This window comes from Biomphalaria glabrata, chromosome 11, assembly GCF_947242115.1.
Source record: "Biomphalaria glabrata chromosome 11, xgBioGlab47.1, whole genome shotgun sequence".
NCBI lineage: Eukaryota > Metazoa > Mollusca > Gastropoda > Planorbidae > Biomphalaria > Biomphalaria glabrata.
In genome coordinates this window covers 41,221,510-41,235,343 of record NC_074721.1, presented here as the reverse complement: position 1 = coordinate 41,235,343, position 13,834 = coordinate 41,221,510, and the positions used below count along the sequence as shown (strand labels likewise).

At 37.6% G+C, this 13,834-nt stretch overlaps 1 protein-coding gene across 1 annotated transcript in view; it reads left to right on the top strand.

The window, feature by feature from the left end:
• Positions 1–13,834, top strand: part of LOC106059868 (adipocyte plasma membrane-associated protein-like) — a 37,906-nt gene that overhangs the window by 20,936 nt on the left and 3,136 nt on the right. The window contains exons 7-11 of the mRNA XM_056004331.1: positions 1,000–1,171; positions 6,832–6,966; positions 11,209–11,401; positions 13,151–13,253; positions 13,474–13,604. Of these exons, the coding sequence (XP_055860306.1) occupies positions 1,000–1,171; positions 6,832–6,966; positions 11,209–11,401; positions 13,151–13,253; positions 13,474–13,604 (734 nt within the window). The remainder of the gene's footprint in view (positions 1–999; positions 1,172–6,831; positions 6,967–11,208; positions 11,402–13,150; positions 13,254–13,473; positions 13,605–13,834) is intronic.

Here is a 13,834-nt window from a genome sequence, read left to right as displayed (position 1 = left end):
AAATTAGTCCCGTGCATATTCAGGGAACAAAAGTGTTTCCTGAAGATAAGAAAAACGTTTTGGATAATTGGTCTCACACTAATGACTTTGTTCGAGTCTTTCAAGGGCGTCTGTAGAAAACGTCTTGGTTAACAGTTTGTTTTGGATGATTCCTCTTCTGTCTAAAGTGAGATAGTATGTATACAACATAGCAGTATTTATTTCTTTTTCAATTTCTCATTCGAGATTTTTTTTTTGGTCGATGAGAGCTTGATTAAAACCATACATTGCAGACTAAAGGATGATCCAAGTCACACTGCCCTCTCCATCACAGAATTTATTTTAAATTAAAAGTCATTTCTGGGTTCCCCAGCCCCCATTATTCCACTGACTTCAGCCTCTGTGACTTTTGTTTTTCCTTACCTAAACAAATGTCACTAAATGAAGTCATTTCGGGGCTTTAGGAAACACACAAAAGAGTGTGACGGACATTCTGTTGACCACGTTGGTTAAAGACTTCCAGCGCTTCAACCAAAAAAATGTGACGGACATTCTGTTGACCATGTTGGTTAAAGACTTCCAGAGCTGCTACCAAAAAAGTGTGACGGACATTCTGTTGACCATGTTGGTTAAAGACTTCCAGGCGATGCTACCAAAAGAGTGTGACGGACATTCTGTTGACTATGTTGGTTAAAGACTTCCAGTGCTGCAACCAAAAAAGTGTGACGGACATTCTGTTGACCATGTTGGTTAAAGACTTCCAGGCGCTGCTACCAAAAAAGTGTGACGGACATTCTGTTGACCATGTTGGTTACAGACTTCCAGCGCTGCTACAAAAACGTGGGAACACCGTCTCCGTCGGTTTCCAAGGGAAACAATTTTTAAGGGGGATAATATTGTTGAAGAAAAAAAACAAAAAACTTTAAAAGTATACGGCTAATTTCGCAGCCACCCTGTCCTTATTCCACATTGACTGCAGTTATTAGCGTATTCATGGCTACTCCCTTGTCAAAACACCAGGCACATTTGAGCAGATCTACAGTGTTGACGTGCCAGTCAACGGGCGTCCTCCTGTCCATCTCAATGATCTGGTGGTCACCAAGGACGGCATCATCATCATGTCCGACTCCAGCGATGCGCACGAGTTTGGAGCGGACGTCTACATCGGCATGGAGGGCCGGACCTCGGGAAGGTAAAGAATAGTGACTCATCCATACTTTTCTAACTGCTCAAATTCACTCACAGATACCGCTATCTGTAGCTCATTATACACTAGCTATCATAGGTAGTCCACTCTAGATGGATAGTGTGGTGAAATAGTTACTATTTGTTTATGTTTGTGTAACGTCGTGAGAATGTGTTCACAACATTGATCTAGTGTGCTACTGTCCAAGTCTCTTTCGTCAGTTCATGTGTCGTTCTAGTTTAATAAAGCCTTGTTTTAGGTTACTCTTCAGTGTTCCTTTATTTCTTATTACAATTTATTAAACTAGAAATTTTCAATTCTATGGATCTATGTGCCTCACGTATCTTTTTTGGATTTTCGTTCAAAACTATTCTCAGTCTGTAAGTAAAAGTAATTATACAAATGGAACGGCTATTTAGGCCAAAAGAGCTAGACATAGAGCCTAGCTCGCCATCGGCTGCCGAGAAGTGGCTGCACTGGCTCAGAACATTTGAGAATTTCATCTCCTCAGTCTCTCACTGTGAGATTGACAAAAAGAAATTACTGGAAAACTACGTTTCTTCGAGCGTATTTCAGTACATAAGTGAGTGTACCACGTTCGAAGAATCAATCAAAGTTCTACAAAATGTCTACGTGAAGCCTAAAAGCGAAATTTTTGCACGGCACATGATAACTCTTTGTCGACAAGAGAACGGACAAACCGTTGACTCCTTCCTACTTAAGCTTAAAAGTATGGCCAAAGACTGTGACTTCAAAGCTGTCACCGCTGAAGAACACAGAGATATCTTCGTAAGAGACGCCTTCATTACTGGACTGGCTTCAAACAGCATAAGGCTGCGACTCTTAGAGAAATCTACTTTAACTCTACAGTGCGCCTATGAAGAGGCAAGACAACTTGAATATGCCCATAACCATGCCATGGCGTATAACATCTGCTCTGAAACTCCCTGTGGAGCTAGCGCCAACGAGGAGAGCCTTTCTCCAACGACAAAAGTAGAACACGAGGTGAGTGCGGCGACTAGTAAAAGATGTTTCTTTTGTGGAAACAGCCCACATCAACGCTTTAGATGTCCGGCCCGCGACGCTACATGCAACTTGTGCGGTAAGAGAGGCCATTTCCAGAAAGTCTGTAGATCGACCAGACAGACACTCAAGTCTATAACCTCAGCCATAGTGAAAGCAGATGATGAGACGTCTCGGACTACAACCGTTGGATCCTCCTGGGCATCGACACCAGCGACCGGTCTTACTAAATCTACTATTTCAATACTCGTCAATGGAGTACCATTGAAGGCTCTCGTAGATACGGGGAGCAGTGAAAGCTATATATCTTCTTCAATTGCTAAAAGGTACAGATGGAAATTAGAAACGTCCAGAAACAGAATCTACATGGCCTCTACACATCTTTCTCGCACTACTCACGGCCATATTTTCGCAAAAATAAAGTACAAAGATGAACAATACGAAAGTGTTAAGCTCTCACTACTAGATGGACTAGTATCTGATGTAATCTTAGGGCTAGATTTCATCAGCCAGCATGAAAAACTGATGATCCCATTTGAGGGAAAACGGAGCACTCTCCAGGTCTGTACGCTGAAAGCTGCACGAGTTGAAGCCCCTCGCCTCTTCGCTAATCTTGCTCCTAACTGCCACCCCATAGCCACTAAATCTAGAAAATATTCTATGCCTGACTCCAAATTCATTCAAAATGAAATCAAGAGACTCCTATCTGACAAAATTATTGAGCCTTCCACGTCCCCGTGGCGAGCCCAGATAATTGTAACAACTAATGAAAGGCACAAAAAGAGAATGGTTATCGACTATAGCCAAACCATCAATCGATTCACTTACCTCGACGCGTACCCCGTGCCAAAAGTTGATGAACTGGTGCAGGAAATATCTAAATACTCAATGTACAGTACATTTGACCTCAAAAGCGCTTACCACCAGATACCTATCAGGGATGATGAAAAGCAGTACACTGCGTTCGAGGCTGGCGGAAAGCTTTATCAGTTTTGCCGCATTCCTTTTGGAGTGACAAACGGAGTCGCTGCATTTCAAAGGACGATCAACACAATAATTGAGGAGGCAGGGCTACAGGACACGTTCGCTTACGTGGATAACGTTACCATCTGCGGACTTGACCCCAGTAGCCACGACCAGAATCTACAGAGATTTCTCAATGCCGCTAAAAAGTACGGTATCACCTTCAACAATGATAAAAGTGCTATTGCGACTAATAAAGTATGCCTCCTAGGCTACGAAATCTCACAAGGGCAATTAAGACCAGACCCCGAAAGATTTCAAGCATTGAGAAACCTACCTCCACCACAAGACATGAAATCACAAAAGCGGGTGATTGGACTACTGTCCTATTATTCTCAATGGATCCCAAATTTCTCCAACAAGATCCATTTATTGGTAAACAACAAAGCCTTTCCTCCCCCTGAACAAGTTCAAGAAGCTTTTAAACAGCTAAAACACGAACTTGAAAACGCTGCTGTGTCGACGATAGATTACAATCGACCTCTAACAGTCGAAACAGATGCCTCTGACATCGCGATTGCCGCCACTCTTAATCAAGAAGGCCGTCCTGTCGCCTTCTTTTCAAGAACACTCACGAATAGTGAACGCAGACACTCAGCAGTAGAAAAGGAAGCATACGCTATCGTAGAAGCCCTGAGAAAATGGCAACATTACCTTATCAGTAGACCCTTCACATTGGTTACAGATCAACGCTCAGTGTCTTTTATGTTTGACCAGCAGAACAAGGGCAAGATCAAAAACGAAAAGATACAAAGATGGCGACTGGAGCTTAGTTGTTTCCAATATGACGTCGTATATCGACCCGGGAAACAAAACGCTGCGGCGGATACCTTTTCAAGAAACCACTTTGCGTCAGCAATGACTGGAGAAGACCTCAAACTGTTACACAACAACCTCTGTCACCCAGGGGTCACGAGACTCCTCCATTTCGTTCGGACTAAGAACTTACCTTTTTCCTGCGAGGACGTCCGCAAAGTGGTAAACCAATGTAAAACTTGCGCTGAACTGAAGCCTAGATTCTTCAAACAGTTTTCAGGCACCCTCATCAAGGCTACCCAACCATTTCAGAGAGTAAGCATCGATTTTAAGGGGCCACTCCCATCTGCTACTCACAACAAATACTTATTAACAATGGTGGATGAGTACTCACGCTTCCCATTTGCCTACCCATGTCCCGATATGTCCTCATCTACTGTCATAAAGTGTTTAAATCAGCTGTTTTCCTTAGTTGGGATGCCAGAGTACGTCCATTCTGACAGAGGTACGGCCTTTATGTCGAGGGAGGTGCAATCCTTTCTGCACGAGAGGGGAATAGCTACAAGTAGAACAACCGCTTTTAATCCTTCATGCAACGGACAAATTGAACGACTAAACAAAACTCTATGGAACGCTGTTACTTTAGCACTGAAAGACCTCGATCTCCCGAACTCGAGATGGGAGCTTGTCTTGAACCAGGCCCTATACTCGATTAGATCATTACTATCTACGGCAACAAACGAAACTCCACACGAGAGAGTTTTCCGGTTCAACCGGAAATCCTCCTTCGGGATATCTATCCCCACTTGGCTATCTAGCCCAGGTCGAGTGTTGCTGAGAAGAGAGAACCGATCTTCAAAGTATGATCCTCTCACGGAGGAAGTCGACCTGCTGATGTGTAACCCCCAATATGCCGTCGTACGGTTGCCCAGCGGTAAAGAGGAGACGGTCTCTCTAAGACGCTTGGCTCCCACCCCCTCCCCATCCACAACAACAAGTGAACCTTCGTTCTTCCCTCAGGGTGAGGATAATGAATATCCTCCAGAAACTCAAAACACGGAAGTACCAGTAAACACCCCTACGGTGATACAAGAAAGGAAAGAACCCCTGGTAGGCTCTGAGGACCTCCGAGCGCTTCCTCTTGAAAATACCCCAATTGACGCTCAGGAACTCGCTAGTGACTCCCAAACTGTAGAACAGGATAGTCAACCCCGTTACAACTTAAGAGAGAGAAGAACCAGACCGAACTATAGAGTCTAGAGTTGTTCCTCTATTGCACTACTTATGTTCTACATAAACTGGCATTGTTTATCTCTTGCTACTGATACTAGAGTTTACTTTTCACTTACTTACGTACATGTTTACTTACTACACTATTTGTTAATACTTAAAACAGAAACTAGTAATTGTTTATAAGTCATACAACAGATACTGGTTTTTAGGTTTCTTTGTATCACCATTCACTATTGTTTACTAGAGAAATTAATATTTCGACACTATTTATTGATCTATTGATAATCTATTGTATTACAGGCACTGGCATTCTCTCTTCATTTATGCTATTGGCCTACTATATTACTATACTTGCTATTTTAATTCTAGGCGGGGTGAATGTGGTGAAATAGTTACTATTTGTTTATGTTTGTGTAACGTCGTGAGAATGTGTTCACAACATTGATCTAGTGTGCTACTGTCCAAGTCTCTTTCGTCAGTTCATGTGTCGTTCTAGTTTAATAAAGCCTTGTTTTAGGTTACTCTTCAGTGTTCCTTTATTTCTTATAATTGTATATAATAGTTTCGCTAGTATTTGTAGTGTATTAAGTGTATCTTTCCGCTTATAACTTTTGAGTGTAAAAGTATGTGAGGCATATCAAGGCGATTTGTTTGTTTATTTCCTTTGTTTGTTTATTTGCTTGTTTTGTTTATTTGGTCTGTTTGTTTATTTTGGTTTGTTTGTTTTTTCTTTTGTTTGTTTATTTGGTCTGTTAGTTTATTTGGTTTGTTTGTTTATTTGGTCTGTTAGTTTATTTGGTTTGTTTGTTTATTTGGTCTGTTAGTTTATTTGGTTTGTTTGTTTATTTGGTCTGTTAGTTTATTTGGTTTGTTTGTTTATTTGGTCTGTTAGTTTATTTGGTTTGTTTGTTTATTTGGTCTGTTAGTTTATTTGGTTTGTTTGTTTATTTAGTTTGTTTATTTATTTGGTTTGTTTGTTTTTTCTTTTGTTTGTTTATTTGGTCTGTTTGTTTATTTGGTTTGTTTGTTTATTTGGTCTGTTTGTTTGTTTGGTTTGTTTGTTTGTTTCCTTTGCTTGTTTATTTAGTTTTGTTTGTTTATTTGCTTTGTCTGTTTATTTGCTTTGTTTGTTTATTAGCATTGTTTGTTTATTTGGTCTGTTTATTTATTGAGGTGGGGACCAATAAAGTCTGAGATTATCTGTCAGTATTGCTTTGTGGATCTAGCCCTTACCTAATATTCCTGTCACCCTGGCATCTGCTTGTTTGTACCCTCAAAATTGTCTACATTTATCTCTGGAATAAACTAATTTTAAAATATACGTCTCTGAATCTTTTTTTTATCGCATTCAAGTATCTGTAGTCATTGAAGCATGACCATTTTAATGTTAATTAAACACATATACACACACACACACACACCAGTGCACACATGGTGCAGTGTAAATATCCATCTGGTTATAGTTGGGTTGGGATAACTCTTTAACAAAGTGTAGCAAAAAGTGATAACTTCCCTTCCCGTTGTGTACTTTATATTTCAAACACTTTTGCAATTTTTAAAAAAATTACAACGAAATGTAAGAATACTCTAGTTACTAAATCACGTGCACAAGTTCCGTTTCTTTCTTTCAGACTCATTTCATTTGTTCCGTCGACTGGTGTCATCAGGGAACTTCTGCCTAATGTGATGGCGTTTCCAAACGGCCTTGAACTGACACCTGAAGGCAATTTGCTGGTCGCTGAAACAGGAAGAGTCCGCATATTGAGGTGAGTATCAAGGAGCAGGGCCGGCCTAAGGCATGGGCAAACTAGGGGCCTCGCAAATGACTAGATAAAAAAGGTAAACGCCAATTGGACAGTGAGCGACTCGGAACTGGGCTAGGACGGCCTGCTCCACACGACTCAGCTGCCACCACCCATCCTTTCGGTTCCGCCTACTCAGCTGCCTATGGAGCTCACAGCCTTTGTCGTAAGCGTCAGGCTTTTTGCTTCTGAAAACTGTCAAGATGTATTGGCGCTGGGTTCTTCTCTCTTTTTTAAATTTCACACCAGAGTAGTGGTGGCGTAGCAGGGTATCTTTGGCAGGGCCGTTCCTAGAGATTGCGGGGCCCTATGCGAAACGGGCCTAGTCTGGGTTGTGATAAGGATAATAGGTGAAAATTAAGATTTTGTATTAGAAAATAAATTCGTCTTTGCATTTTATTCGTACTTTACTAATTACAAAACCATTGTCAAATTAGCTTTACGAGCCATCTACAGTAGATAATAGTTTTTCAACAAAAAGCTGATAAACATTCAGATCTGCCTTTTAGATTTACTATTGACTAGCAAAATATCGCTTTTTGTTTTTTTTTAACGATAGATTTAGAACTATATTTGTATGCCACTGACTATTCAGGTAAATTAAGAATTTAAACTTCTTGTTTTGGTTAAAATTCGCCTTATCATTACATTTTTATTAAATGAAAGCTGACAATGCCGTTTTTTTTTATTGCTAGTAGGATTGGGGTTGTCCATATTGAATGACACCCAAAAATGACAATTTTATCTGTTTTTTGCATGAGTTTTCAGAAGATTTGAATAATTTCAAGAGATTTTCATGACTTTTTCGTATATTATACAATTTCTTGAGAATTCCAGAAGCCCTTTAATAATACGTTAAAATGGTTTATTTTAATAATTTACACCTAAAATTCGCGCGGGGCCTATGAAAGTGCGGGGCCCACTGCAGCCGCATAGGTTGCAGTGGCTTAAGACCGGCCCTGATCCTTGGGCACGGGTTCGGGAATGCGACTTTGGGCTCCGCTCCAGTAAGTTGAGTGTGACTGAAGCCAAACTGGGTTCTGCTGTATCTATTGAAGGAGTACATGTCCATGGCGACAACTTAAACGACAGACATTACACATGCTCATTACGTGGTAAACAAGAGCAAGGATCTCAAGCATCGGGTCATTGTCATTGGTCAACCAAGTAACGCGTCAGGATTCGGATTTGCGTGCTAAATATTCAGAAATTCTGAATGTGCAAAGGTCGCACGAGTGAACCTAAGGACTTCCCACAGCTCAGAATTTGCGCTATTCAGTTTTAGCTTTATCATCATAGGAATCCTTGGGCCTTATGCCTCTTTTCTTTGCCTCTTTTTTGGGCTTTATATGCCTCTTTTATGGGCCATCTTGCCTCTTTTGTGGGCTTTTTTTTTTTTTTTTTAATATGTTTTTATTTGTAAGTTCTCATAATTCACAAGTATTAAATCATAAACAATTGAAAAGTGATTAACCTAAAAATATAATAACAGTAATAGAAATATTATTTAATATCAAAGACATACTACCTAACCAATGAACCCCCTAAAGACAGAAAAATGATACAAGTATACTCTACTCCAGAACAATCAACACAATATCAGATATCCCTGACCCCCAACACCCTATTTCTGAAAAACTACATTAGCATTATACAGGTATATGAAAATCAAACTAGATAATTCTCTACCCTAAAGTCCATTATTTTTCTAAATGTTGATTCCAAGTGATTAGGATCAAACACCTTATTATTATGTAGACATTTGAGCCAGCTAGCCCAAACAAGATTCCTGTATTCGGAAACAATAATCAAGTTAAAGTTATGTATCATTTTATTTTTTAGTTTTGGCAGCTTGTTTAAAATAATAGACAAGTTAACATTTACATAATTGCCACAGTTTGCTTCCAATAGGTCCATTACAGTACTTTTAACTGTGCATTTTACATCAATTTTGCCATTTCCAATGAATGGAAGAGTGTGATTTACCTCTTACTTATACTATTAATTTAAGTATTTCAATTGGTACTTACATACCGTAGTATTAAGGAAAAAAATAAAACCAGGACCAAAATAAAAATGTAGATGAAATTTATCTTAAAGAGCATTTTCTCTATCAATACAAATAAATTACAATTATTATTATTGTTATTATTATTATTGTTATTATTATTATTGTTATTATTATTATTATTATTATTATAATTATCAAATACAAAATCAAACACGTTAGAATTGACTGAAACGCTGCAGGGACAATACAAGAATTATCATCCTTTAATAGTTCTCACACTTCAGTAATAAAATCAACATCAATTTATTATTTAACTCATACACTGGTAAAGTAAAGTTTCCCTCGTACAGCTTGCGATCTATAGGGCAGATGATGTTAAGGTCTTCTGTTTCTTTGCCCACGGTTAACGAGAATGGTGACAACCGCCTTTACTTTTCCCCAACTAATGTAAAGGCTACGTGACTCCGCGTTAACAATGGTCCACAGAAACAGATGACCTATAAATCATCGCAAGGTCTGAAAGGGGAACTTTACTTTTTTTTTTCATTAAGTTACGGAGATTAAATCAAACTAGATATACACCAGGGGGAGCCGTGGCTGAGTGGCTAAGCGCTTGGCTTTCAAGCCAGGGGTCCAGGGTTCGAATCTTTGTGAAGTCTGGGATTTTTAATTTTGGCATTTTATGGACGCGCTGAGCCCACCCAACTCTAATGGCTACCTGACCTGCTGGTCACATGACACCCTTCTCCTTAACCGTTGGCCAAAGAAACAAATGACTTTAACATCATCTGGCCTATAGATCGCAAGCTGTACGAGGGAAACTTTACTTACTTTAACTTACTTTAACTTACTTTCACTTACTTTAACTTACTTTAACTTACTTTAACTTTCTTTACTTACTTTAACTTTCTTTACTTACTTTAACTTACTTTACTTACTTTAACGTACTTTACTTACTTTAACTTTCTTTACTTACTTACTTACTTTAACTTACTTTACTTACTTTAACTTTCTTTACTTACTTTAACTTACTTAAACTTACTTAAACTTACTTTACCTACTTTAACTTTCTTTAACTTACTTTAACTTACTTTAACTTACTTTAACTCTCTTTAAATTACTTTACCTACTTTAATTTTCTTTGACTTTCTTTACTTACTTTAATTTAATTAAACTTACTTTACCTACTTTAACTTACTTTACTTACTTTAACTTACTTTACTTACTTAAACTTTCTTTACTTACTTTAACTTACTTTAACTTACTTTAACTTACTTTAATTTTCATAACTTACTTAAACTTACTTAAACTTACTTTACCTACTTTAACTTTCTTTAACTTTCTTTGACTTACTTTAACTTACTTTAACTTACATTAACTTACTTTAACTTACTTTAACTCTCTTTAACTCTCTTTAACTTACTTTACCTACTTTAATTTTCTTTAACTTTCTTTACTTACTTTAATTTAATTAAACTTACTTTACCTACTTTAACTTACTTTAACTCACTTTACTTACTTTACCTACTTTAACTTACTTTACTTACTTTAACTTACTTTACTTACTTTAACTTTCTTTACTTACTTTAACTTACTTTAACTTACTTAAACTTACTTAAACTTACTTTAACTTACTTTAACTTACTTTACTTACTTTAACTTACTTTACTTACTTTAACTTACTTTACTTACTTTAACTTTCTTTACTTACTTTAACTTACTTTAACTTACTTAAACTTACTTAAACTTACTTTAACTTACTTTAACTTACTTTACTTACTTTAACTTACTTTACTTACTTTAACTTTCTTTACTTTCTTTAACTTACTTTAACTTACTTTAACTTACTTTAACTCTCTTTAACTTACTTTACCTACTTTAATTTTCTTTAACTTTCTTTACTTACTTTAATTTAATTAAACTTACTTTACCTACTTTAACTTATTTTAACTTATTTTGAATTACTTTGACTTACTTTAACTTACTCTGAATTACTTTGACTTACTTTAACTTACTTTAGATATCTACGTCTCTGTTTTATTTACACCAATTCGAGAATCGATGACAAAATATCACAGGTGAAAAACCAAAATAGATTATAACTTATAAAAATAAAAAAGGTTATTATTTTTTAATTATTAATTTTTTTGTATTGTTTGACATTTGCTGACATTTGCTGACATTGTCATTTCTAGAGTGAGTCTTCAACGTGCCACGTGGCTCCAAGTTTCTGTATTCGCTCAAAACTTACCAGGCTTACCCGACAACATCCGGGCATCCGACCGAGGAACCTACTGGGTAGGGATGAGCTATGTGAGGCACTCGAGATCCCAGAACCCCATGGATCGGTACGCAGGCGATGCTTACTACAGGCAAATGGGTGCCGCAGTATGTATATGTGTTTTCTAATTTTCCTATTGTGTGGATATGTTAGTTTACAGAATGAAAATTGAAGGCATTATTATACACGAACCGACCCGCGGCGTAGCATACCCCCCTTCCATCCTTTTTTTTCTGAGCCTTGCTCTCTGTCAACGTGAAAGTTACGTGGGGGCAACTCTAGTCCGACTTGCAGAAATAAAAGAGTTATCTTTCCATGACCTTTTCATCGTGGTGTCCCGCATGGTCGGATGTAAATTATATATTTAGATTCTTTATTCCACAGACTTAGAAAAAAACAAATAAAGTAACTTTTGAAGACTTTTCAATACATGAGGCAGATGATGTAAATGTAATGTTTTCATGGGCTGTCATGTCACCGGCAGAACGACCAACTGCCTTTACTTTCCCTAACTAACGTCAGGTACCCATTAGGGTTGGGTGGACTCAGGGGGCGCCCAAATATCCCGAAGTTTAAATCCTAGTCTACTAGGATTTGAGCCTGGGACCACCGGTTCACAAGCCAAGCGCTCTACCACTCAGCTACCGCGCCTCCTCCATAATGATCTTCCTTAATTGTTCATCCACGAAATTAAAAATGCCAATCTTCACTGAGATTCAAACCCAGGACCTATCATTTTGGAAGTCTGTTTGCCACTCAGCCACCACACCCCCTCCCACAAACTGAGTTCTAATGTAAGTCAACATACATTCATTCTACTTCAGACTACTATAGCCTCTAAGTCAACATACATTCATTCTACTTCAGACTAATATAGCCTCTAAATCAACTTACATACTTTCTACTTCAGACTAATATAGCCTATAAGTCAACATACATTCATTCTACTTCAGACTAATATAGTCTCTAAGTCAACATACATTCATTCTACTTTAGACTAATATAGCCTCTAAATCAACATACATTCATTCTACTTCAGACTAATATAGCCTCTAAGTCAACATACATTCATTCTACTTCAGATTAATATAGCCTCTAAATCAACATACATTCATTCTACTTCAGACTAATATAGCCTCTAAGTCAACATACATTCATTCTACTTCAGACTAATATAGCCTCTAAATCAACATACATTCATTCTACTTCAGACTAATATAGCCTCTAAGTCAACATACATTCATTCTACTTCAGACTACTATAGCCTCTAAGTCAACATACATTCATTCTACTTCAGATTAATATAGCCTCTAAATCAACTTACATACTTTCTACTTCAGACTAATATAGCCTATAAGTCAACATACATTCATTCTACTTCAGACTAATATAGCCTCTAAGTCAACATACATTCATTCTACTTTAGACTAATATAGTCTCTAAGTCAACATACATTCATTCTACTTCAGACTAATATAGCCTCTAAATCAACATACATTCATTCTACTTCAGACTAATATAGTCTCTAAGTTAACATACATTCATTCTACTTCAGACTAATATAGCCTCTAAGTCAACATACATTCATTCTACTTCAGACTAATATAGTCTCTAAGTTAACATACATTCATTCTACTTCAGACTAATATAGCCTCTAAGTCAACATACATTCATTCTACTTCAGACTAATATAGCCTCTAAGTCAACATACATTCATTCTACTTCAGACTAATATAGCCTCTAAATCAACATACATTCATTCTACTTCAGACTAATATAGCCTCCAAGTCAACATACATTCATTCTGCTTCAGACTAAAATAGCCTCTAAGTTAACTTACCTTCCGTATTCCCCAGACCATGTCTTATCAGTCGCTACAAAACATGTTCAGCAAATATGGAATGGCTGTGGAGCTCAACGCTGCTGGAGCAATCATTAAGTCACTGCAGGACCCTTCAGGTAAACTTCTGAACATAGCTTGACTATAATTCTGAAAACATTATAAGTTTCTTTCTATTTATATTCGATTGTAAACTATTGATATGTGCTACATTCCCGTACCTACTGTAAGTTACTTAACTATTTTTAACGAGGCGATGGTGTATGTTAGTCATATTAACGCATTAAAAGAGACCTTGACGCTTACATTTGTTACAATACTATTATTTCACCAACGCAGGTCAGACCATCTCCATGGTGACAGAGGTAAATGAATTCGGTGGTGTAATGAACATTGGCTCACCTGACACCAACTACCTGGCCAGGATAGTTAATCCCCAGAGAGGACTTAAAGCGGACAGTTTCATAGCTGTAAGTTGAAGTGGGGGGGATCATGTTATATTAAAATGCAGGTTATTGATTCGTGACTATTGTGAGCATACGAGGCAGCTCTGTGACCAGTTATTATAGAATGTTTAAAACAGTGACTTCAAAAAAAGATTTGACACAGTTTTTATTTATTTGGCTGTAAAGGTATTGTCTTAACATCGGAGATAAGAATGTGGAGATGAGAATGTGGAGATGAGAATGTGGCTTGTGCG